Source organism: Entamoeba invadens, assembly GCF_000330505.1.
Source record: "Entamoeba invadens IP1 unplaced genomic scaffold scaff_1105074725591, whole genome shotgun sequence".
Lineage (NCBI taxonomy): Eukaryota > Evosea > Mastigamoebida > Endamoebidae > Entamoeba > Entamoeba invadens.
The window spans coordinates 496,667-522,144 of record NW_004191750.1 but is presented as its reverse complement, the minus strand read 5'-3'; the positions used below and the strand labels follow the sequence as shown (position 1 = coordinate 522,144).

At 34.5% G+C, this 25,478-nt stretch overlaps 12 protein-coding genes across 12 annotated transcripts; 6 read left to right on the top strand and 6 right to left on the bottom strand.

Moving 5' to 3' along the window:
- Positions 1-37: 37 nt before the first annotated feature.
- EIN_172740 (lipase containing protein, putative) lies at positions 38-1,330 on the bottom strand (the record flags this gene model as incomplete). The annotated part of the gene is made up of 1 exon (XM_004183927.1): positions 38-1,330. The coding sequence occupies one exon, from the start codon at positions 1,328-1,330 to the stop codon at positions 38-40; it is 1,293 nt and encodes a 430-aa protein (XP_004183975.1).
- A 312-nt stretch (positions 1,331-1,642) lies between these two features.
- On the top strand, positions 1,643-3,061 carry EIN_172730 (hypothetical protein; the record flags this gene model as incomplete). The annotated part of the gene is made up of 1 exon (XM_004183926.1): positions 1,643-3,061. One exon carries the CDS (start codon positions 1,643-1,645, stop codon positions 3,059-3,061), a length of 1,419 nt encoding a protein of 472 aa, XP_004183974.1.
- A 984-nt stretch (positions 3,062-4,045) lies between these two features.
- Positions 4,046-4,492, bottom strand: EIN_172720 (hypothetical protein; the record flags this gene model as incomplete). Its single annotated transcript, XM_004183925.1, has 1 exon — positions 4,046-4,492. The coding sequence occupies one exon, from the start codon at positions 4,490-4,492 to the stop codon at positions 4,046-4,048; it is 447 nt and encodes a 148-aa protein (XP_004183973.1).
- Positions 4,493-6,529: 2,037 nt separating this feature from the next.
- On the top strand, positions 6,530-7,008 carry EIN_172710 (hypothetical protein; the record flags this gene model as incomplete). Its single annotated transcript, XM_004183924.1, has 2 exons — positions 6,530-6,666; positions 6,723-7,008. The coding sequence occupies 2 exons, from the start codon at positions 6,530-6,532 to the stop codon at positions 7,006-7,008; spliced, it is 423 nt and encodes a 140-aa protein (XP_004183972.1).
- A 211-nt stretch (positions 7,009-7,219) lies between these two features.
- Positions 7,220-9,667, bottom strand: EIN_172700 (vacuolar ATP synthase 98 kDa subunit, putative; the record flags this gene model as incomplete). Its single annotated transcript, XM_004183923.1, has 1 exon — positions 7,220-9,667. The coding sequence occupies one exon, from the start codon at positions 9,665-9,667 to the stop codon at positions 7,220-7,222; it is 2,448 nt and encodes an 815-aa protein (XP_004183971.1).
- Positions 9,668-10,642: 975 nt separating this feature from the next.
- On the top strand, positions 10,643-13,225 carry EIN_172690 (hypothetical protein; the record flags this gene model as incomplete). Its single annotated transcript, XM_004183922.1, has 2 exons — positions 10,643-11,449; positions 11,564-13,225. The coding sequence occupies 2 exons, from the start codon at positions 10,643-10,645 to the stop codon at positions 13,223-13,225; spliced, it is 2,469 nt and encodes an 822-aa protein (XP_004183970.1).
- A 622-nt stretch (positions 13,226-13,847) lies between these two features.
- EIN_172680 (glutamate-rich WD repeat-containing protein, putative) lies at positions 13,848-15,350 on the top strand (the record flags this gene model as incomplete). Its single annotated transcript, XM_004183921.1, has 1 exon — positions 13,848-15,350. The coding sequence occupies one exon, from the start codon at positions 13,848-13,850 to the stop codon at positions 15,348-15,350; it is 1,503 nt and encodes a 500-aa protein (XP_004183969.1).
- Positions 15,351-15,587: 237 nt separating this feature from the next.
- On the top strand, positions 15,588-17,204 carry EIN_172670 (hypothetical protein; the record flags this gene model as incomplete). Its single annotated transcript, XM_004183920.1, has 1 exon — positions 15,588-17,204. The coding sequence occupies one exon, from the start codon at positions 15,588-15,590 to the stop codon at positions 17,202-17,204; it is 1,617 nt and encodes a 538-aa protein (XP_004183968.1).
- Positions 17,205-17,438: 234 nt separating this feature from the next.
- On the bottom strand, positions 17,439-18,637 carry EIN_172660 (hypothetical protein; the record flags this gene model as incomplete). The annotated part of the gene is made up of 2 exons (XM_004183919.1): positions 17,439-17,528; positions 17,570-18,637. The coding sequence occupies 2 exons, from the start codon at positions 18,635-18,637 to the stop codon at positions 17,439-17,441; spliced, it is 1,158 nt and encodes a 385-aa protein (XP_004183967.1).
- An 889-nt stretch (positions 18,638-19,526) lies between these two features.
- On the bottom strand, positions 19,527-20,455 carry EIN_172650 (hypothetical protein; the record flags this gene model as incomplete). Its single annotated transcript, XM_004183918.1, has 3 exons — positions 19,527-19,946; positions 20,048-20,134; positions 20,261-20,455. 3 exons carry the CDS (start codon positions 20,453-20,455, stop codon positions 19,527-19,529), a joined length of 702 nt encoding a protein of 233 aa, XP_004183966.1.
- A 1,501-nt stretch (positions 20,456-21,956) lies between these two features.
- Positions 21,957-23,339, bottom strand: EIN_172640 (hypothetical protein; the record flags this gene model as incomplete). Its single annotated transcript, XM_004183917.1, has 1 exon — positions 21,957-23,339. One exon carries the CDS (start codon positions 23,337-23,339, stop codon positions 21,957-21,959), a length of 1,383 nt encoding a protein of 460 aa, XP_004183965.1.
- Positions 23,340-24,113: 774 nt separating this feature from the next.
- Positions 24,114-24,785, top strand: EIN_172630 (2-deoxyglucose-6-phosphate phosphatase, putative; the record flags this gene model as incomplete). Its single annotated transcript, XM_004183916.1, has 1 exon — positions 24,114-24,785. One exon carries the CDS (start codon positions 24,114-24,116, stop codon positions 24,783-24,785), a length of 672 nt encoding a protein of 223 aa, XP_004183964.1.
- Positions 24,786-25,478: the final 693 nt, after the last annotated feature.

Genomic DNA, 25,478 nt, shown 5'->3' with positions numbered 1-25,478 from the left:
ATATATAAACAACACAACCAATAACTTATTCATCTATCTAACACATTTCAAGTGCTTGCACAAACCTCTCCTTTCTCTTTGTCACAATTTTTTCCCCTGTGAGTTGTTGCAACAGCTTTGTCGTTACTATGACATAATTGAGTGGGAAATGGTCTGCGAGAAAAGTGTTTGAGACTCGAATAGTTGTGAAGCTTTTATTCTCGGCGGTATTCATCGAGAATTTTCCATCTCCTTCTCTTTTCATATAACAGACTTCCCCAACCGGCCACAAAGGTCCTGGTGAGAAGAAAGTGTCTATAGTATCGTCCAAGACTATTCCTTTTGCTTCGACCATTTCCTTAGCGGCTTGAGACGTTGACATTCCCTTAGCCATTTTCGATATAAACAACAAATAATCGAAGTCCATTTGTGTGAGGACTTTATTCATTCTTGCCACTAAATGTTTACAAGACGCCATTGAAAGGGAAGGTACCATATCGGAGTCAAAAATCACAGAATCAATTAAACTTCGGACTTCTTCATTTGTGGCTAGATTCTCTCCAAATATAGGAGCCGGTGCTATCGCATAGCAGTGGATGTCCCATTCCGGTCTCCACTGTTTAATTAAAAGTGTTATGATTTGCGCGACACTTCCACCTAATGAATGTCCAGTGATCAAGAACTTTAAATTGGGGTAGTTCTTCAGAGCATTTTCAATGTGGTCTTTTGCGTCTTTAAACGTCTCAAGAGCCGTTTTGTAGATTCCTGAATGGACCACACCGTCTTCGCCGTGATATGAAAATTCGGAGTTATAGAGGATCATGTCGCTGACTATATCATTCAGCGAGAAAGTCCCTCTAATGCTCAACACAAGGGCGTTGATCGAAGGGTCCAGCGCGATGAAATAGGCGCAACAAAACAGTGTTGGTGTGAAGTTATAGTGTAGGACCATATTTGGGAAGATTTCCGCACGAGAACAGATGTATGCAATTTGTATGGAAGTCCGTGAAGAGTTCTTTAAAGTCTCATCAAAGTCTTTTGAATCAATAAAAGTGTATGCCTTGTCGTGGTCATATCCATAAGCAGCTATCGAGTGTTTTGTCATCTTCACTAATGTCTTATAGAAGTCTATGGACTTGTGAAGAGGCTGGGACGGAATATCTACTGGTGGAAGACTTTCAAGTAACACAATTCCTGATATCGAGTCAATGCCATCAAACTCAAAAACAGAGTGAAAAAGACTTATCACTTCGGTGTACGCAGATGTGTACGTGGAAAGGGAGGAACGGATCGAATCGTTTAATGGTCCAGTAAACCAATGGAATAAAGTCCGACGCTCTTGTGTGGACATTCAACTATTTATAGTTATTTTTAGTTCTGTTTACTATTACTTGTTGGTTACATAAATAGTATTGTGTTATGATTTGATATTATAGTAAATATAATATATAAATTTACTATCACTATTTAATATGTTTTTGACGTAATGAGAGATTGTTTAAATTTTTTATTTTTTTTAATAGTTTAATTATAAATTATTATACAAGTAAAAAAAAAACAAATAAATTTATAATAATAAAACTAATAAATATGGTATATAAAATTTGTTTTGTTTTTATTGAAAAATGGAAAATCTCAAAGAGAAAATCAAAAAAGAAAAGGGATGACACACTTGGAGATGGTTTATCTCATGAACATTGGGTTGTTTATACCCCACACTAACGACATCTTCGTTTTCATAAACGTGAGTAAGAAATGTCAGACAGCTATTCGATCTCTTCTTATTTCTCCATGGTACAACCAGAAGTTGGATGTTCTATTCTCAAAACGAGAGACTCTTTCAATTCAATCATTCCACCAATACAATCCCATCGTGTCACAACTTTTCAAATCTCCAATTCGTGTTGAATTTCTAGATCCTCCAATTCTATCCGAAATCCCAGATTCTCTTGTTCCGCTCACTTCATCTGGCATCAACTTCCCGCGATCTCCTCTTTCAAATTTTTTCGAACTTAAAAGGTTTATTTTCCAGTTTGAATACGATCTCAGTAATCTGCAAGAGACCGAAACGACTCTAATGCAGAACGACTGGGATGGATTAGCTTCATTGCCAAAACTCAAAATTGTCATAATCAATTGCATTTACAAAGCAACACCTTTTCTCTTTTCCTTTGATTCCGTCCATTCTTTCAACAACATTTTAGTCCAACTCACAAAAAAATTGACCAGTCACGGGAACTTCCGTGTTGTTTTAGAAATGAAAGACTTGGACGACTATTGTGTAAACAAGCTTAAAACAAGCGATAGAGTATTTATGATGTTAACCGGCGTCGTGACGAAAAGCGTCGTAAACGCACTCTTGAATAATTCTTTAATTATTAAAAATTCAAGGAAAATACTTTTTAGCTACAGCCAAGTGATCGACGGGACATTTGAAAGACTCTCATGGTTATACGCCCCATCATCTGTAATTTTAAGATCCGTAGATTCATATCACATCGTTCTGTCTCCTGAAGAGAGTGAAGATGAGATTGAAAACGACGGAACGGTTGGAACGCAATATTTTGATTTTTCAAAATTTTTCTTCGTCGAGGACTTTGACGTATTGTTTGACAAAACTCACATTGAGATTTTATTACCAACAGAGAATTTGAAAAGACTTTCGACAAATTGCAAAGTCATAAATTTGCCTGAGATTCAATTGGAATCACTCGAAATACGATCGTTTGAAGAAAAGTTAAATTTTCCACAGACGTTAAAAGATTTATCACTTTTCAACTCACCTCTCACCGAGATTGAGGTGCCAGAACGGCTAGAGAATTGTTCAATAATGCAATGTGATAAATTGGTGAGTCTCAAAGTGCCAGAGAATGTGACACAACTTAGAGTGACCAATTGTTCTTTTCTCACTCAACTTACTATACCAAAACGAACGAGAAATGTGACTTTAATAAACATTGGTATAAAAGTCGTGACACTGCCGACTACTCTCACTTTTATGTGTATTGGAAGAGACGTTATAATCAACAATGAGGCAGATCTCAAAATTCATAATTCATTCCTCAGACTTAAAGGAGGTTGACTGTGATTTATATTGTTTTAAAAATAGTTTATTTTATTAATTGTATTGGTTTTCATTTTCTAATTAAATTATAATTAAATTGTACATTTTCATTTATATCAAGAAAAATTATAACAAAAAAAATCATTTCTTCGTATATGTTATTTAACACTTTAAATAACATTGAACTAAAATCAAGTTATCTAAAAATCGGGAAATCTCGACTTTATTAAATAAATTTCCGTTTTTTAGAGTTTATATTATGCGCATAAACATAACACAAGCCAAAAAAGGAAAATCATCAAAAATTTGATTAATATCCCTGTAAAAACAGGGATATTAATAAGGGCGTTATTTTAAGTGTAAAAAAAGAGGATAATTTTGGGGGTTTGATAACTTTTGAACAATTAATAAAAACAAAATCATGGTAAAAACATTCAAAAACTATTATGTGTTTATTATAACTAAAATGATAATTATCCAAACTAAATTTTTTTGATCTTCAATAAATAGTTTTTTTCAAATTAAAATACATTACATTTTTTTATATAACAATGTTATTTTTTAAAACCAAACATTGAAGCATATAATAAATATCAGAACACAAATAGTAATTTGTTCTTTAAATTAATTCTACCATTTAAACATACTCTTATAAAATTATATTTTTGTTAAAGAGTACTACAGTTCTCGCTATAAATAATATATATTAATTAATTTTATTAATCTAAATTGTTATTTTCAAATAGAATTATAAAGTTTTGAAATTATAATAATGTTTACAATAGCTGAAAACTACTTTAAAAAAGACCAATAAAATAATATAAAAAGGTCTTTGTGCCCCACGTCATCGACCCGAACAAAATAATTGAAAAAATCTCGACTTTCCTAATAATCTAAACTTAATAGAAAAACTAACCAAATGATCTAGTGTTTGTTTTTTTGTATAAAGAGAAATAGAAACAATTAATGTATTATTTAACAATAAAAAATCGAGGTAAGTATCTAGAATCCACTTCTAACTCTTTGTGGTATTCTTACAAAGACAGTAATAATGCTTTGAGATTTCTTCAACGGAGATATAGTTTGAGATTTGTTGTTCTGAGAGAAATCCCTGTCTTGTGTACCAGTTGGGTGTATTGTGAGTGGTGAGACATTAGAACACGAGTTATCCCATCTGTCAAACAAATGGAAGAACTTGTGATTTTTGTCAAGTTTGTATTGGCGTGGATAGATCAAGTTTTCTCTTCTAATAACTTGGCCATTGTTTTGTAATGTGTAAGACCATCTTAAAGTCCTCGGTCGCTGAATGGTAGCAGAACCAACCCATATATGACCAGGACGCCATGTCAATTTACGACTGGTCGAGTCGTCTAAAATGACATACAACTCCTCGCCATAACTTGTTTGGTAATGAATGCTAAATGCTACAGTAATCTGTGAAGAATTCATACTTTTCTTTTCGAGTTTTCCCTTTTAATAAGACAAGAGGTAAGGGGACATCCTCCGTGCTTCATATTACAGGCCTTTTGTCTCTTGATTTTGTTATTATCGGAGATTCCGTGCAAATACTAACAACAAAAAAATGACTGTTTTTTCGGGAAATAAGGCATCACGAGTTATTATACCATTTATTATGGTTTATTCTACTTTTAAAGTCTAGTTTTTTTATTTAAGAAAGCAATCAAATCATACATGAAGAACAGAATTCAATTAAGGTATCAATTAATATGGGTTATTATTAGGTGAAAAATAAACTATTTTTCGGGAATTTTTGGTGTAAAACAATTATTGGTTAATTATGCTTTTTTTATTTCTTTGTCAAAAAAACAAAAAAATAATTAAGTTTTGCTTTTTTTTCTGAAGTTTGTCGTTGTTTTTGATATAGTGTTCACAAAATATCTATTTCACATATTTTTTTTTCGAAAATGGTTATAGTTGATCAAACTATTTTTAAAAATGTTTTTTTGTAGTTCGTTGTAAACTACGTTTTTAAATTAAATTTGTTGGCCGTTATCCCGATTATTAAGCCTTTTAACACATTGGTCTGTTTAACCAATTAAAAAAAAAAAGACTCAACATTTTGGTATTGTTTTTTAAAATAAACCATTAAATTACTATTTTTTTAATTGTTTTTACCACAATATTAACCAATAGTGTATAAAAAGCATATTATTGTCTTTAAATAAATTTGTTTTCAGGAAGAAATTCAACATTAATAAATAGGTGTAAAAAACGTTATGAAACGGGAGATTTGTAACATCGTTTTTTTTTCTAAACTAATTTAAAAAACAACTAAATAATTGAATAATCAGAGATGAAAAACCCTACAATTATTTAATGTTAAAAACAAAGATATTAATTAAAAAAATATATATTTTTAATAATAATAAACAATTTAAAAAATTAATATATAATTAAAGTGGATAATAGTTTGAAATTTTCTCAATAATAATTAAAAAAAAATTTCACTCTTAAATAATTAACTTTTTTTTCAAAATACATAAAATAAATTTTTTTAAAATTATGGGAAAGAAAAATCAAAATTAACCAATTTAATTACTTGTGATTCAAAAAATATCTAAATACAGGAATTCATAAATTTTTATTTTCTTGTTATTTTATACAACTGAATAAAGTTACATTTTGATGTACGGATTTTAAAGTCATTTTATAAGTATTATATATAGTAAAAATAATAATATTTTTGATAAAATTTATTTACTAATTACAACAAAACACAAACTTAAAAAACTTTTATTATTTTTTTTGAAAAAGCAAAGAACTTTATTTTAAAAATTTATTTCTTCTTGTTTTTACTTTATTGATTATTTTGATAATTTATGTTGGCAAAAAAATCTTTTTGTCTTAAATTTTTTATAATATTTAAGTAAATATTTTACCATATTTTAAGATTTGTTATTTTAATTTTTAACTTTACATCAATTATTTCAAAAAGTGTTTTGAATTGTGTATTATACTTTTATAATTAAATTATTACAAAAATTCTCAATTTTGTAAACTATAATTTATATAAATATTATGTATAATAATATCAAACTTTGTAATTGTCTTCACTTATTAAAATTAACCAATAACAAAAGAATGACATTTTACAAAGAGAACTTAAAAGAACTTAAAATTGTAACACAAATGAATGCTCCAACCCCTTACGAGTATGAGTCACAGATAAAACCAACTGAAAATGTTGGAAATGATAACTGGAAGCTTTTAAGGCGCCAGTTAGTCTTTGGTTACTTTGAGGAGGAGGTGTATGAGAATGGCTATGGCAAACAAATAACGAACTTTTCATCAATAAAAGTCCTTCAAACTCCTTGATTTATTGTTGATATATTTTTAGTTTTTTTTACTATTTTTTTAGTTTGTTTGTTATTATAAAATTATAATTAAATATACTATATTTTGTTTTGAAATAGTCATTTATAATTATAGTTAAAATAAACTAGAACTCTAATTTACCAAACACTGATGACGGACGTGTTAAAAGTGCTTAGGGTGCTTGAGAAATCACCATCGACTGTGAGTGAAATAATTACAGCAACAGAATTGGATAAAGAAAAGGTCATAACAATTCTAAGCCATTTAGGCACAGAGGGAATTACTTCGTTTGTCTTGTTTCATTTACTCAATCACACTTTTATAATAAAAAAATCACAGAAAGAAAAAAGAAAATTTCAGACGAAGAGTTTTACTACTCTCGCGTCGTTCCAGCACAGAGCGAGATTGACAAAATGAAAGCTGAGATTATTGAACTCAACAAATCGTTTTTCGAAAGTTCTGCAAAAATTTCCGATTTTGAGAAGACAAGCAAGAACTCATTGGAAAAGGTCCACTTGTACAACGACACAAAAGACGTCGGACAAATGCTTTTAGGAAAACTTGGTCAACTTGAGGGAAAGACGATCCATGAGTTATACGATGACTACGGCTTGGATCAAGAAGACTAATATTTGTATAATTTAATCTGGTTCTTTTTATTATTAAAATTAACTAGACGTACACAATTATACTATTAATTTAAAGTATTAATTATTATTAACAATAAGAAACAAATAATTAATAGTAGTATAAACTATAAAAGAATTATTTTATTTGAACTGTAAAACTATGCAATACTAATAAAAGAACCAATAACAAATAGTAGAAGTGAGTTAGAGTTTACTTCTGTTCAGTGTAGTCGACCTTATCGAAGAAGGTCTTTCTCGGCTCCAACTTAAGTGGCATGAACGCGACACCGTCACCGACGTAGAACTTATTCTGGAATTCGATCCAATGTAATCTGAGTGTGTGTAAGAAGGCGGAGAGGGATTCCATCCCGATCAAAATGGCCAACGTGATCATAGCCCAAGCGCCAAATCCGACGAAAATGGTGACGCAAATCTTCATTTCGAGTAACAAATAGAACACATTCTCAAGGAAGACAGAACTCAGTTCTGCGTGTGCAAGTGACAAAGCCCAAAGTCTTAAATAAGAAGCTGTATTTGAAATACAGCCAAGAATGAATTCGATGCCATGAATTGAATTGAAAATGATGATCTCCATTAACGAATTTCCTTCTTCATTGTCCTCTTCTTCGACATCTTCCTTCTTCATATCTTTTCCATCACTAATTAACCCATCAGACTCATCAGCAACTTGTGGAATGACACTCTCATCTACCATCGGGACTTCATCGACGGTATTTGTCGAATTTGGATTGTCATTAAGTAATGGTTTGTTCTCTATATGCGCTTTCTGTTGCTTTCTAAGTCGCATGTAAAGGATGATTGGCTTTGGGATGAACATTATAAGTATAGAAACAACTACTAGAGCTAATAATATCGGCTCGATTATAGCTTGTCCACTGTATATCTTATTGGCTTCAGTAACAACACCAAAGTTCTGGAACATCTCTAAGAACACATTTGTTAACATCGGAGCACCTTCTTGAACAGGGGCACACCACTTGAAGATGATTAAGAAACATAAATAGCCGAAGGAACACACCATAAAGATCATCTCTGGAATCCAATGGAACCAGACATTGATCAATTTCTTCGCATGAATATAATTAAAGACTGATAATATAATACCAAAGATCATGTGGAAGACACCAATTAAGATCGACAATTTCATCTTTAAGGAATTCACATAGTACAACTCATTGTTCGAAGCTTTCCAAATGGGATCAACACCAAAGTAATAGATCTTCCCACTATCAGATCGCTCATATACCTTCTTCTCTTCATTACGGACATCCCAACCAGTCCCAAATAAGTCAATTGAAAACCCAAAGAACTCATTGAAGACACAGCCACAATACATCGCATAACACCCCATCAGTAATAATAAGTATCGCGCATCAAATAACATCACAAAGATATCATTCATCTCTTTCCCTTGTAACTTCTTCGCAAAGATGATGAAGGCTAAGCCTAACAAGAAGATGAATAAGCCATGGCCAGCATCAGAAAACATCACACCAAAGAGCCATGGGAATGTTACTATATTCAACCACGCGGTATTGATCTCCCCATATCGTGGTGTACCATATGAATCCGTTAGATCTTGAAATGTTTGTGTGAATGAATTGTTCTTAGTGTATGTTGGAATGACAGCTCGAGGTGGAGGAGCAATTGGTGATAAAATAGGTGACATGTTACTTTGATCCAACTGCCCAAGCTTCTGGATGATATCATCAAATCGGGCAGAGGGATACCAACACTCTCCAATCAATGTCTGTCCCTTCTCGACTTTAAACATATTTAATGTGAAGAAGATCAACTTCTCGCGAGTCACCGTCTCTTTCCAATCTTCTAACTTAATCGCCACTTTCTTTAACATCTCTCGCTTTTGTTTTGTCGAACTCTCAAAGACTGAGGACAACTGTTGCTTGTTACTCAAAGCCTCTTCGACAAAATTTCGACGTTCTTGTTGGTCGATAGGAACTCTAGTGTACAACCGAACACCTAACGATTGACACGACTTGTTGATTTTGATTTCTAAATCATCGCCTTGGAATAAGACTAAGAAGTTTCGCAAATGCGAGTTGTCGGATAAATCTTTCGACTTTATCAAAACAAGTCCTCGAGAGATTCGCCATATAAGTCGTTGGACAGAGTCATATTTGGACTTCTCTATAACTCCTATGACATACTTCAATCCACCTACATTGACATCGTCCATGTTTTCAAACAATGAATCGATGTTGTTCGATACTAAAAGTCCTTCTTCTATCTTCTCTAAGTCATTCTCTGTTGCAGCACAGTCAGTCTCAATCTGCTTCAAATCCTTTTCTAAAGACTCTAACCGTAACTCTAAATTCTCGGTGGACTCTTTGTCGGCGTCATAGATCTCCGACTTGCGCTGAAACTTCAGACCACCCATGTCCTCCCGAGATTCTTCTTTTGTTATCATCTCGTTGAAGTATCGCATCTTGCGCTCTAACTCATCACAGCGCTTTAACTCATTGCAAAAACGACGGTTAAAGGTTAGCTCCGTGCTGTTCAAGTCAACAAACTGAACACAGTTTAACTCACCTATTAATTGAATGGTGTCCTCAGCGACACTCATCGGGACTATCAACTGTCCGTACGATACTGGCTGTGATCGGATTAACTCACCCATTAACTTTAAATTAAAGTTTCAGGGCTTTACTGTTGCCTTAGCCAAATTTTGTGGTCATTTTGATATCAAATCTGTTTCTGGGCAAAGCTTGTTAGGCATGGTTGTTACTATTACTATTTTGTGTCAACAAATTTGCGTCTTTTGTTATTTAGAATTCTGAATAATAAAATTGTAATTTTAAATATTAGAAATATATAATAAATGGTGGTTGGTTGATAAAATAACAGAAAAACAACCTTTTTGGTACAAATACAAACAAAAACAGCATTCCCGCTTGTTTGGTTTTGAAAAAAACGGTGAAGACCTCTAAAAAATCTTGTTAGAAATAAGGTAGAGAATAACACAAGTCACTTAGTTTTGCTTATGTGATCACAATGATAGCGTGGATAAGACCTGGGAGGTAAAGCAAAATTGTCAGGACAAGGTTAATAAGGAAGTCACAGCCACACCCCTTCTTTAAAAGAACGGCAAGTGGTGGAATGAAAATCGCAACAACAATCAGGCAGAAAGTCGAGCACCCCATTTTCACGTTGAAATTTCCTTGTTTTGGGTGCCTTATTTGTGCCTTTATTCCACACTCTGTTGTCATTCAATCAATCACACAATCACTGTTTCGGCTATTTTTCGACAAGAAAACTAAAAAATGTATATATTTTTACTATTTCTTTTTTTTGAGTTTTTATATTTAAATTAATTTTATTTTATAAAAAATCAAATAAATTATATTAATGAATTATCCACAAATATTAATAATTTTGAATAACACAATAAAGTATAATTATTTCCACTTTAAAAAGATTTGTATTAATATAGTTTCAAAAACTATATAAATAATTTTTCAAAAAAATATATTGGATTTCCTACAACCAAATAAATTCGAAAATTATTTACTAAACCTTGTAATAAACCATTCATTTTTTTTCTGAAAAACCTCAGCGATTTAATACAGTAAATTGAAAACTTAAAAAATCAATCATGGAACAGCTTGTCCAGCTTTTAACATCGGCTATGAACCCCGCGTTGCGCGCTGAGGCGGAGAGATGCCTTGAGGCTGCAAAACAACAAAACGTTGAGCAGTTCATTGTCATGTTGTTACAAGTTCTATTGGCGCAAAACTTAAACACTGATGTCCGCATGATGGCGGGAATTCTTTTCAAAAACATGTTCAAAGGCCGTGGCAAAACAAACGAGGCAATGGCCCAGAAGTGGCGTGAAATCGATGATCAGACGCGGTTGAACACACACGGCGCAATTTTCAAACTTCTTTTGGACCCGAACCCAGAGATGCAAAACCTTGGAGCAAACATCGTCTCGAACATTGCAATCATCGACTTACCTTTAAACAAATGGCCTGATTTGATGACTTTTTTGCTCTCTGACATCACCATGGCAAAGTTAAAGGCCGTGGTTGCAATTTTGGAAGACTCGTCATTTTCCGTTATTTCTCCCTTTATCAATGCGATCTTTATGGCGTCTCTCAATCTCGTCAATCAAAATCTCAACTTCGTTCCGTCCGTCATCAAAGTTTTCGAAAATTTAGTTTGCTTTAAGGACATTATGAAAGATTTTAACTACCGTGGACAAATTGAGAAATTTCTTTTGACAGCAGTTCAACATCAAAATAATCTCATCAAAATGAGTGGTTTCCAGGCTCTTGCCGTTTTTGAAGAACTTAATATTGAGTATGTTTTCGAGATCCAGCATGAACTTGCAATCATTTCAAACGCGATTTTGGCCACTCCATCGAATGGAAATGACGATATCATTGAGCTCCAAAAAACTGTTTGTTTTTTGTTTCATCGATCACAAAATGACATTATTGATTATTTGAGATTGAGAAATCAAATATCATGGTTTATTAATTAAATATTTTAGTTGTTGATAACTAATCATCAGGTGATGACGTTTTGGCAGAATGTCGCGGTGTTTGAGGACACTCATTTTAAAACCGAAGTGGATACCGGTGACGTAACAGTGAAAGTGTTCCCAGTGGTTCAGAGTTCATTGATCCAACTTGTCGGTATGGTACAATCACAGACCGAAGAAATTGATTCCAACGAACTCTGCTTTTTGGCGCAAGATGCGCTTAATGCGATGGTTTCCGTTGTTGGAACAGCACCGTTGGAAGATCTTTCGACTACCATTTGTGGTGCGTATATGAATCAAGACTGGAGACTTCGATTCCAGGCGATGAGTGTGTTTGCCAGTATGTTGGTCAAAATTGACGAGAAACAAAGCATTGTGAAGGAACATATCAAACACATATTTAATTTGTTGAATGACCCGATACCAATTAATAGAGCAACAGCTGTGTATGCCATCGCAAAGGCGCTGACACTCTATCCGGACTTCTTTAAAGCTGAGGCGAAAGATATTGCCAATAAGATTGTGAGTATGATTGAAGACCAATTCGATGTGGTCAAGATAGCAGCTATTAGGTTTTTCAGTCGTCTTAACGACACGGAAACGTTCACAGATCACGCGTTTGAGGAACAATCGGTGAAGGCTTTAATGGAAATGTTCATTGGTGGCGCACTGAAAAGCAACAACGCGTTTTTGGCGAATCAATTTTTGACATCAGCTGCGAACGTTGTGAGGGGGTATGAATCGTATTATGTAGCTTGGAATGTCCTTGGGTTGCTGTACAAGAATTGTTTGAACACGAATTTGTTCAAAATGGAGCTGATTGGAAGTACACTTGTTCTTATTGAAAATTGTGTGTTGACGTGTAACAAACTATTCATTCAAAACAAAGAAGTGTTAAATGCGACGTTTGAAATTGCGTTCAGAAGCGCAAACGCGTCGCCAGAGCAGGCATTTATGTTATTGGGAAGTTTATGTGGGCTCCTTTATGGAGAAATAGACAATTATTACCCCGTACTGATGAAGAACGTCAAACAGTGGTTGGCGAATTGTTCAAATCCAAGTGTTTTTGTCTTTTTGATGGACCTTGTCGACGACATTGCGACGAATTCAACACAATACAACAACGAAGACTACGTGTTTATCGTTGACCAAATTATGAAAGTTGTGAGAGGAGACGAGTACACCATTGCTCAGAAGATAGAGTTGGCAAGTGTAATAGGGGATTTACTTCGAAAGTGCGCTGCGGGTATCAATGTATATGTTCCACACATATTAAAACTCGCGTTTGATCTCATGTCGTCAGAGTGCGACGAAACACAAGAATCAATTAAAGCAAAGACGGATTGTGAGTTCGCTGCTTTGTATGTGTTGTCAACCATTCTTCAAAGATACAACACATTCCCAGACCTGTTACAGCTCGATAGTATTATATACCAATTTTTTGTGTTATGTATATCTAGCAAGCATTTTGGAACCCACCAGAGAATGGTTGTGTTCGTGTCACAAGTGTTTATTGACTTCTTCGCGTTGAGTACAATAGTGAGTTCAAAGCTCATCAAGTCCGAAATTATGAACAAAAACATCGAAAAGCTTGTTCAACGTATTGACTTCTTTACACCTTACGGAGACGATAGAGACCAGTTTAAAAGACTCAAAGCGCTTATACACAGCAAATTCCCTGAATTTGAATAATTTTTTTTGTAAATTTTGAAGTTATTAATTTGTAGTAATTTTATTAAGAAATATAATTTGAATTTAATTATTTATTATAAAAGGGTTATACTTTTAATATAATAAAAATAACTATTAATCAACTATTAATAACCAAACATGGAATGAACTCAATAAAAGTACTAACAAAACACATTTGGTTGAGTATGGTTTGTTGATGGTGTTTGTTGGGTCGACAGAAAAATTGACGAGTAGACTGGCCACAAGGGTTTCTCATATAAAATCAAGTTGGGCAAGAAGATCAAACAAAATAAAGGTGTCCCACAGTTTTACAGAATGAAAACAGGAAACACAATGAATTACAACTTCAAAAGAAGACACTGGAATAGAAGAAAGTTAGGAATGTAACGAGGTTGCTTTGGTCTTTTATGTTACTCTTCAAACCCTTATTATTATTTATAGAAAATAATATAGTTTCTTTTTTTAAAAAATATAGAATATGTCATTTTAACAAACTTAAAATAGAATTTCTGAGTAAAATCCATTATTAGTATTATTAATAAAAGTATTAAAAAAGTATAATTTGATGTGAAAGAACAAATGAAGAGGATTTAACGAGAGACCGAACTAATAACCCTAAAAGATGGACAAACAATCGAAGAAGCAACGCAAAGCTGGACGAGTGAACATGAGCAAGCACTTCATTAACCCAAAGCAAGTGTTTAAACCCGAAAGAGGAGCACCGATGGAAGAGGACTCTGACGATGATGTATTTGATGAAGACGAGTTGAACCAAGAGGAGGGAGACTTACAAGAAGAAGAGGAAATTGTAGAAGAGAATAAAGATATGGAAGAAGACGACGGGGAAACAGGACGGGTTACTGGAACTAAAGACGTGATTGAAGACCCCGAAGAAAAGGTCAAAGTAGTCACAGAAGCGTTCATCCCAGGACAAAGTATGGCAGAACCTAATGAAGAACTTGAAGTGTCTGGTGGGGCTTATAAAATGCTTCACACGCTGTCATTGGAATGGTCGTGCATGTCATTTGATTTTGTACCGGACACCCTCGGAGCATTGAGAGAACAACCGCCACACACTTTATATTTCATCACTGGGTCTCAAGTGGAAACTGGGATATCGAATAAAGTGTCTTTAGTCAAAGTTTCATCGATGTGTTACACTAACGAAGACGAAGAGTCGGAGGACGAGGACTCTGAAAACAATGAACTGAAACCAAAAATAGAACAAAGCTGTCCGTATAGTGACCCCGTTTTGGTCTCTTCTGAAGCCAAATTTCCAGCTAATGTGAATAGAGTCCGTACATTAAAACAAAAGCCCGGGTATGCTGCGTTATGGGGAGATAATGGGAACATCTATGTCTATGATATGACTGCCCATTTTGAAGGAGTAGAAGGGGGCATTTCGGTGAAAGGGAAAGAGGTGAAGTCGGTGTTACACCAACAATGCGAAGGGTTTGCGTTAGACTGGTCTTCTGTAGTAGAAGGTCGTTTGATCAGTGGATGTCTGAATGGACGACTTTCATTATGGGAATATGATGGGAGTGAATGGAGAGGGTCACCAGAATCGTATTTAGGGCATAAAAAGTCGGTTGAAGACTTACAGTGGTCACCGAATGAAGCGGACGTGTTCTTAAGTTGTTCATGTGATCAAACGATACGGTTGTGGGATGCTCGTAGTAAAGAAAGATGTGTTAAAAGTATTAAAGCGCATGGGAGTGATGTGAATGTGATCAATTGGAATAAGTTGAATACATTCCAAGTAGTCTCAGGAGCAGACAATGGTGAGTTGAAAGTGTGGGATTTCCGTACATTTGATTTCCCTATTGCGACCTTTGATTGGCATAAAAAAGCTATCACGTCAGTCGAGTGGTGTCCTCACGACGAAACTTCGTTCATGGCTAGTAGCGAAGATGACACCGTCTCTTTTTGGGATATCTCTATGGAAGCAGATAAAGAGGCGGCAGAGAAGTATCACGTCCAAGAAGAAAAGATCCCCGCTCAATTGATGTTCTTACACCAAGGACAGAAAAATATTAAAGAAGCACATTGGCACCAACAAATAAAAGGTGTTGTCGCAACTACAGCCTGGGACGGAATGAATGTTTTCCAGCCTTGCAATTTCTGATTGAATGCTCTGTTTGTTGTGTCTCCGCGTTTTCTTCTTTTCTGTCTCTGAATTTTGGAAACCCCTTTTTCATTCTTTTTTGCACTTTTACAAAAAGAAATTGTGACATTTTCTCTTTTTCAATAGAAAGTGGATGAGACCCGAAATATGAGGACAAAAGTGGCACAAAATTTCTTTTGAAGGAAATGAAAGGAAAAGATACAAAACTAGAAAATACCTTTTCAAAATAACTAGTGAATGAAAAGTACAGACAAAGGAAACACTATTTTAACTCTTGCACCACCTCCACCTATGAGGGAAGAATATTCATATGACGACGATAGGAAAGAACAGAATTCGATGTCAGAGGAGAAAGAACAAGATGAATCATATTCCGAATCTATCGACACAGAAGAAGAAGAACTTATCAGAGAAAGTATTCAAAGTAACCCTTCGGTATCATCTCTATATTCACAACCTCCTCTTTCATCATCATCAACACAAAAGAAGAAATTTGTTTATATCTTCAAGAAGAGAACAACAGCAAAACAGTTCACTGAAGACGTTTTGTTCGAGATATCAAAGTACTTTAAAACAGAACATGACTATCTCACGTTCACACAAATCAACAACAGATGTTCAGGAATTATCGACCGATTCACGTATAACCCTATTAGGGCTTCAAAACTCTTTAAAAACGCGACGGTACAATACCTAACATCACCCACAGACCTACGCATCCCAAACGCGAAAACATTTGTTTGGACGTTTCCTTGTCAACTGTCAAAGGCTCAAAGACTCTCTGAAAAAAACATCTTCCTCAATTTGCAGATCAACGCGGGCTATGTCGAATTCTATGGACCAAAAATCCCCGTGGAGGTCAACACAATCGGCGAGAAGACGTTTTACATGAGAAAAGACGTGGAGAAAATTTGTATCCCAACACGTGTCCGGACGGTGTCGAAGATGGCGTTTGAGGGGTGTGAAAGGTTGCGGAAGATTAACATCCCACAAAGTGTCACAACGTTGGACGATATGTGTTTCAAAGGATGTGCAACACTTTCCAAAATCACAATGACAGACTCCATCAAGAAAATCGGCAACGAGTGTTTCAACGACTGCCAACAACTTGAATTTCCAAAGCTGCCTTCCCTCTTGACAGAGCTTGGCAGTTTCGCATTTTTGAACTGCAAAAAGTTGACAGTGGTCGACATTTCTTCCTTCATTCAAGTGCTCCCAAAAAGTTGTTTTGAGGGGTGTGACCACCTTCAAAAAGTCCATCTTCCCGATGGTTTGATGAAAATTGGGGAATACTGTTTTTCGAAATGCACAACACTTGAATACTTGGAATTGCCAAAGTCCGTGAGTGACGTCGGTGAGTCGTGTTTTTCGAATTGCGAGACGTTGAAGAACGTCTCGTTTGGGAATAACTTGAAAAGAGTACCAAAGATGTGTTTCATGGATTGTCATCAATTGGAGAACGTCGTCGGACTTGAGCACATCGAAAGCCTTGGCGAAAATTGCTTTGAAAACTGCGAGAAACTGAATAATGTGTGTGTTGGAGAAAACGTCGTGAAAGTGTCAGAGAATTGCTTTTTCAGCTGTACAAGTCTCGACAACGTCACACTACCGAAGCGGCTTGAAACAATCGAGAAGAACGCATTTTATAACTGCAAGAGTCTGGTTGAGATAGACTTGCCAAAGACGTTAAGGAGTATTGAAGATGGGTCTTTTCAGTTCTGCTCAAACCTCGAGTTTTTGATATTGCCGCCAAAGCTTGTCAACTTTGGAAGAAATTGCTTTAAAGGGTGTAAGAGACTTGAGGAACAGATTCTTGTACCTGACGACTGTTTTGGTGTGTTCAATGATTTTTAGAAAGTGGTGTATTAAATAGTTTTTGTGTTTTAAGTTAAGAAATAGAATAAGAAATAAATAACTAATAATTCAAAAAATAAACAAATTATTGACAATCAAAGCTGTTAATTGTTGATATAATAATAATATGTAGAAGTAAAAACATGAAGACAACATGTGTGTGGTCTTCAATAACCGAAGGGGGTGTTTTGGGAGACAAAGCTGTTGTACGAACACATTTCATCATCATAATAGCTACTGTCTTTCATGAAAAACGGCTGTTTGTTCTCGCCACAACAAGTTGGTTGTTGGACAAACGTTTCGTAAACGGTTTGCGGGAGAAATCTTTCATCTAAATTTTGCTCTTTCTTGATTTCAGAAAAAACTTGATTGTTTTCATCTTCTTGTGGAACTATAACATAGTTTGGTGTAAAACATTGATGTAAAACATTCTGTTCAACCAAGTTTTGCTCTTTTTGTTCTGGGACGGAGCTTTTTGGAGTCAGAAAAGCGTCTGTATAAACGCCTGATGGGAACAACGTTCCAATATCGCCCGACGGAAACGGTTGATCGTTTTTGGTGGGTTTGACGCCTTTTTGGTCTTTCTCCAGTTCGTTGTGTGGACTGATGACCTCGATCTTCATGTCGTCGACTTTTTGAAACATTTCAACCCCAACTGGTAGTGCTGGGGCAGCCACTTCGCTTTTGTGTTCGTTTGAATTTTCGTTAATGGACAAATCGTTAATTATATAATTGTTATCGGTGGCAACGCTCCCTCGATTCACAAGTTTGTCACAGACTTCCTTGACAATCTTCGATACGTCTTCATCGTTTCCTTTGACTTCCACAACAGCACTCGCTTTATCAAATCGTTGATAGACAAGTTCGTTGATTCTTTTTCCGATCTCAGAAATTTCGACAAGCGTCATCGTTGTTTTCCCACCCACCGCACATATTTTGTTCATTTTCTTTGTATATTTTGCTGGTTTAGTTGATCTCTTTTTGAACTCGTATCCCAGTTGTTCACACCTTTCCATTATCCAGTTGAACGAGGTCGCAGTTTTGTTGGCGTCTCTGTGTCGTTTTATTTGCTTCAGCCTTTCCAGTGAGATACCATCAACGGCGGCTCTGGTAATAGACGCAATTGAATCGACGTCGGATGGTGTGAGGTGTGTATAGTTTGACTCTTTAAGTTCCTTGACGACAAACGACGAGCAAAAAGCGTCCAATTCTTTTTCGAAGGGAATCGCGCCGTCCATAGGCGTCTTGAGTTCTTCAATGAGAAAAAGTTGGAGTGTTTTCTGAGATCGTCGTTCCGGTCTTTTGACCTTGAACCCAACACCGTTGATGTTCAACAAAGCCAACACAAACGCTTGTTGCATTGCTTCAAAACTTTTCGAGCATCTCTTCAGTTCTTTGAGTGAGGCGGTTTGTTTGTTCTCGTTGCTTTCCATTGGGTTTGTATTATTTTCCGTTCTTTTTTTCTTCTTTTCTGTGGTCTTGTTTCTCGTTTTTCACTCATTTTGTCATCTCAACTGTGCCACCAAAACTTCGGGGTTTCACCTAATCTCTCGGTCTTAAAAAGAACCAACCAAATGTGGTTTTTGTTTGACGTTGGAACAATCTTTGACTTATCAAAACCTTCTTTCTTCGGCATTTTATTCTTTTGGTTAATATCATTCCATTTTGTAAAATGTTTTGTGAACAAAACCATAATTATGTAATTATAAATACTATTAAATATATAGTGTTGAATTTATTAATAGAATGGCCAAAACGAATTGAGTTTGGTAAGCACTGAATTTGAAGTTTGTGAAAATAGAATTTGACGTTTCTTTAGAACTAATAATAAATGAACTAGTAATAAATGATGTTAACAAACTTTTCATCAAAACAACAGATTGTGTAATACAACATAATGAACTGTTCTGAATAGGTGATTATTTCAAAAGAATTTCTCTGTATTTGTTGTGAATTGTAATTCCCAAACCCTCATTTGTCCACCATTGATTTTTAAGTTCTTTTTTTCTTTTTCTCAAAAAAAATTTCAATTTTGATTTGTGTGTTTTAAAATGGTTTATTATCTATTAATAAACCATATATTTACTATATTCTATATCGGAATTAAATAATAAAACATATAGATTTTTTGTATTATCAGAATTCCGTTTTATTTGGTAATACAAATAATAAAAGCAAAGAACACGAAATAGTAAAAATAAACTATACATAAAATTAAACCACAAAATAATTAAAAATATAATAAATATCATAATAATATAGTACTGGATTGAGTTCGGTCAAATCACACCACTCTTTCCTCATTCACACTATTTAGCTGACTTAACAAATAAGGCAGCAATCCTTTTTTTGTTTCTTTTTAGTTTTTGGGACCTCTTCCAAACTGTCATTAATTTGTTTTTCTCCCTCCTTCATTCCGATCTTTTCGATCATTAATTGAAATAAGTCATCGACTTCACTCTTTGACTTCGTTGAGATTTCTCTAAATATAAACCCCTCGTTCCGCGCAAGTTCCTCTGCCTCATGTGGCGAGACATTTTGATTTGCGGCTAAGTCCTTTTTGTTCCCAACCAAAAACTTCGTTGCGGTTGTCGGCGAGTGATATTTGATATCTTTCATATATCCCTTCACGCTCTCAAACGAGACGGGGTCCGTGACATCATACATTAAAAAGATCCCATCAGTCTTGTCATAATATTTTCCCGACATCATACAATTCCGTTGACGGCCACAGACGTCCCACTATGTCTTAGTACTTAATTGAATTTATTATTAATTTAGTATTTAATAATTAATTATTAAATTTAATACCACTTTTTAATATATAATAATAATTAACAAACTATTTGAAGTTGCATCTCAAGTTCATTAAAATGTACCAGTTTCAGTTGACACATCTGATTGTCTTTGTTCTCCTTGTAAACTCCGTTCTCGACGTTAATTCTTGGTTTTCTATTTTAATAATTATTATTACTAGTTGAGTATAGTTTTCAAGTATCGCAATGAGTATAGTACATGTACTAAAAAAATACTAGAGATGAAAACAGAAGACAAACACAAAATTGACCAACAAAACATGACTTTCCAACCCCATCATTTCCAACCATCAAAATCTTTTTTGACAAATGAGATGTTTGCATTTGAAGAAATTCGTCGTTGAGGACATCGGACATTCCGCGGGGAAGTGTTTCGAGTGTAGTTGTTTCGTTGTCTGAAGTTTGAGTGTTGTAGCACCGCTTTTGTTGCTGCATTTGATTTTTTTCAAGTTTTTTTGTTCTTTTTTGGAAAATGAACTTTGTTGTAGTGAAACTAAAAGGTGTAACGATACAATGGCTTCCTTTTGCAAAACGCAGTCGAAAATGACAGAGGAAAACGGCAAAAAAAAAGTAGGGCACTTTTTGGTCGAAAAATTTTTTGGAAATATTTCCAAAAATGCTCGTCAATAATTTAAATGCCGCTTTCCACTCCAATCTCGGCCAAGATTGTCCTATCTGTTCCGGAATTCTAACCTTCTTCGTTTTGGGGAATTATTTATCCAAATTGAAGGGATTGTTTGACTTATTGCGATTACCCCTTTAACACTTGCTGTTTTATGGTAATCTTATTATATTTTTATTTTTATTATTTAATTATCCCGTTATAGTACGATTGAATTGTCTACTATTGTGGTTGTTATTTATATTGTTTCTTTTTGAAACAAAGAGCGTGAAATGCCGAAAGAAAGGTAAAATGAAAAGAACTATAATTAATGCCATATTTTTTAGAAGGGGTAACAGTAATTAACTATTTTGATTATTAAAATGCTCATTTGTTTTACTATAAACAATCCCAAATGACAATTCAACTTCTTTTTCATCTTCTACTTTCTTCGCGAAGATCGAAAATTAATTTCCCGCGAATTCTCTGAGAAAACTGAGCTATTTACCAACAAAACGACCGTAATAATGCAAAAAAGGTTCACATATTCAGTACTCCAAAAATAATACTCGTCAAAAGGATTTTTAAAAAACAATATTAATATATTGGCTTAATTAATACTACAAATTCAGGAATTTTTTGCTGATAAAAAGTGCAATAGAAGTATTACCCTTTCCCACAAATTGTCTTGTTCTTATATGCTGAATTTGCGAGTATTTTTTAATTCGTTCCCAAAATTGTAGCCATGAAGGTCTTTTTAATATTGCTAAAGTTATTGAATAAAACATTTGGAACCAATTGATATAACAAATGAAATGATAGATTTGGATTGTGTTGCCATAAACAATAAAAAGTAATGTATTTCGAAACAAGTTAGATTTAATTGTTCAAAAATATTATTAAAGTTATTATTTTGCAGTTAGTTTTGCCGTGACTTTCTTCTATTAAAAATTTCATTAAAAAATTCCTTTTTTTTTGATCAATTAGTCAAAGATTAATTATAGTATAAAGTATAATAAATAAACCAATTCAAAAATAACTGTATTAAAATATAGTTAAATTATAATTAATATATAGATTTAATTATTTAACCACTTTTTTCATTTTTTTGAACATTGTTGTTATTGTTTCCTTATTGACTATTTTTTTTGTAAATATGGCTTTGTATTTTTTTCTTTCATTTCGGTAACATTTGTTTTTATTTTTTCTATTTTTGTTAAGAATTACATGTACTTTCTCGAACTATATTATAATAAAAATATAGTACATACTGTACAAAACTACTTATTATACTACAAGTAACTATAATAAACCATAAATGCGTGCAAAATTGGGTTATGGGATGAATTCGTCTTTCTCCCCCTTTTTCTCTTCTTCACTTTCGACAATTACTTCATTCTTTTCCTCAAAGTCGTCATCTTTTTTATTTCTTTCTTTTTCTTTGGACTTCATCATATAGGCAAGTAACACACCGACGATAGCGATAATGATGAAAAACAGGACAAAGCAGCACGCCGTCACTATAATAGCCGTGTTTGGTCTTAATTGCGCGAAGCACTTCTTGTAATAAGTTGAGTAGAAGTACCCACTCTCGCATTCACAATTCATCCCAACACAATACTTCGCAGTGTAATTTGACACATCCACTATAGCGGCTTTAAGCACTTCAATGGTTTGAGTCTCTAACTTTCCTCCAATGTACAACATCTTGTCGTCCATTCCAACGGAGTAGCCACGATATCCATAGGAGCTGTTTCCTCTGAAGGAATAGACCTTTTCAAATCTGTTTGTGTTACCAGTCAAGTACTTGTCAAAGTAAAGATCCACACCACCAACACGTTCACGAGAAGCTTCCGTATATCCGAAGACTCCAACCGCCAAGAAAGATCCATACGTGTACATCATTTGTGCGTACTGCGTCTTAACGTAATTCGTTGAGTGATTTCCATTGAACCACACATCTTTGATGAACGTTGCGTATCCGTAGTTATTCGGAGAGTTGACTTGGATCTTCCCAACATCACTCAAAGCAGTGTATATGACGTCATGGCCAGACATCACCATGCCATCAAATGCATACGTCTTCGTCGTATTATCCGCTAGAGTGATCGTTTTATAAAACGTTAAAACTCCACCAGTAGAGACTCCGTAGATATCAATCATCGAAGAGTTCTTCACAGCAACATAGTCATATCCCCAATTGATATACTCACCACATGGATTTGGGTATTCTTTCACTTTGTCAAGACTCTCGTTCAAGACAGTTAAGTGCTTGTTCTGACATACAACTACATAAACCTCACGCTTCCCGGTATAAAATTCTCGATCAATGACATCCATTGGCGAATTTGCATCAGTGGAAGACTTTGCGGGGAACGCGACAGCGACGGGGATCTTCTGTTCGATGTTGTAAACTTCAAAATTCCCGTTGTTCAAGAAATAAAGCTTCTTAGTCGTCGCTGCAATGACGGGACGGACTGGCGTGGACGTGGAAACTTGGATGGATACAGATTCATATGTTGGGTGGATGCAGTCGATTTTTATCGAATTTTGTGAGGAAGTCGGGTAGTGCAAGACATACGTATACTTGTAATCCGACTCTTCGTTGTGGGCCATAGAGGCTACTACTTCACCAGCAGCACCGGTGGACCACTTGATCTCCTCGACCTCAACGGACTGAGAATACACAGTGATGAACAAAAGTGTGATGAGGAACATCTCTTGCAATTTTTAAGTTCATCCTTTAAGAGATGATTGAGGACTTATATTTGATCTTAATACTTTTCGTTCTAATTCAAATGGAGTTCTCTGTAAGATCGTATTGCTAATTATTTGGGTGTTGATTATTATTTTCAACACTCAATTATATTTGTAATTATTTAATATATAAAAATACTAACATAAATTTAATTTTTGGTTCTGTGGTAAATTTAACCAATCATATTGTAAAACAAAAATAAAGTCAATTGCGTGTAATTGATGTGTATAAACGAACTGGAAGTTAATATTCTTTGGTATTTGTTATAACAATTTTAATTAATTTTTACTATAAATTGAATAAAATATTAAATTATGAATTAATAATTATAAAAAATAGAAGTCTAAATTTATGGATTTAACTATAAAAAATAAGTGGTAGAAGGATAATTTGTGCAAATAATAACTTTTCAAACACACTTTTTTGAAAAGAATAATAAAAAAAAACATTATCAAAAAAAAATAAACATTTCAAACACAAATGATTTTGTTAGAAAGCACACCAAACCAACCGCAAATAAACAAAGATGGTTCGGTTGCCCTTTACCACAATGTTTTGTTGTTGTATTTTTCAGTTGTCCTTTTGTGATTCAAAAATTGAATAAAGCCATACAAATTTCGGTGTTTTTATCCATTTTTTAAATCAACATAGAATATTTCAAAGTATTGTTGTTATTCCGATTAGAATTGTTTCCTTATTTAAAATCGTAAAATGAGTAACTCGAAAATGAGACGATGAAAGCCGCACTTTTTGACTTCGATGGCACAATAGTGTTTTCAGAAAATCTTTGGATGGCGACCTTTGACCAATTTGAAATTGACTATTCTCTACCTCTCACTCCACATGAAGTCCGCCTTCAGCAAATGACTCGAAGTGTGTTGTCGTTGGCCAAAGAATATTATTCTCTCTATCCTTCTTTAGGTTCGACCTTCTCGTCTGCGGAAGCGCTCGCAAAATACTTTAATGACAAAACTGAAACCACAATTTATTCAACAGAGCCGATAAAGGGGGTGGACCGCTTTATCCAGCTTTTAAACGAGAGGGGTGTTCCAGTGGTCATTGCGTCTTCTGGACGCAAGGAGCACATTAGCGCTTATTTGAGCAAGTGGGATATACAAGTGAAAGACATTGTAACAGGCGATGATGTCGAACATCCCAAACCAGCACCTGATGTTTATTTTGAGGCTTTGAGAAGGGCTGGACCTGGACTAAAGCCACAAGACGCAGTGGTCTTTGAGGATAACCCGAACCCCGCTTATAGTGCATACAAAAGTGGTTTCAGTATTTGTGCTGTTAATTACAACAACCGCTCCATCTTTTCAGAGGATTTCCCCCCTCTTAAGTGTTCTCTTTCTGATTTTGACAATTCAGGTGAGTTGTTTTGCAATCTTTATGAATCTTGCTAATCACTTTTTTATCACTTTTTTTTACCAAGTTTTACACAGGTGTGAAAAATTAATATAATAAACTATACACAATACTATAATATATAAAAAACAAAATAAAAATAGTCAATAAAAAATAAAAAAGGGGTTCTCAAAATTCGTATTTGATTTTACGAAAATGAGTTTATATGTCAATCAGCGGATGATTGTAATGGAAGGAAATACAAAACTCGAGATCCCAGAAATGGGAGGAAAGGCACTTGGTGTGGAACCGTTAGTCACAGAACCAATTGTTTACCAATTAAAAGACGTCCAGCTGGGGACAATGGAAAACTTAAAAAAGAGCTACACAGAGTACTTTAAAAGTGTCGAAGACACAAGAGACCGTAACGCAAAGCTTTATCAGGCGAAAAACATCCCACGAATCACTCAACTCAAAAAATTATGCAAGTAAATATTTGTATTATTTTTAATTATCATATTTATTATTCCTTTTTGAGAATTAATTTTTGATTGTAAGTAAGTAAGGTGGCAGACCTTTCCCACCCTCACCCCGTCTAAATATAGAATCAATTTACTATATTTTATAATTTTATAATTATAATTATAGTAAATGGGCGTTTTGGATAATATTAGGTCTGGTTCCCGAATTCAAAAAATGCTGAAAATTCACCTCGAGTCAGTGGAAACCGAGTGAGACGGAGCATGAAAAGA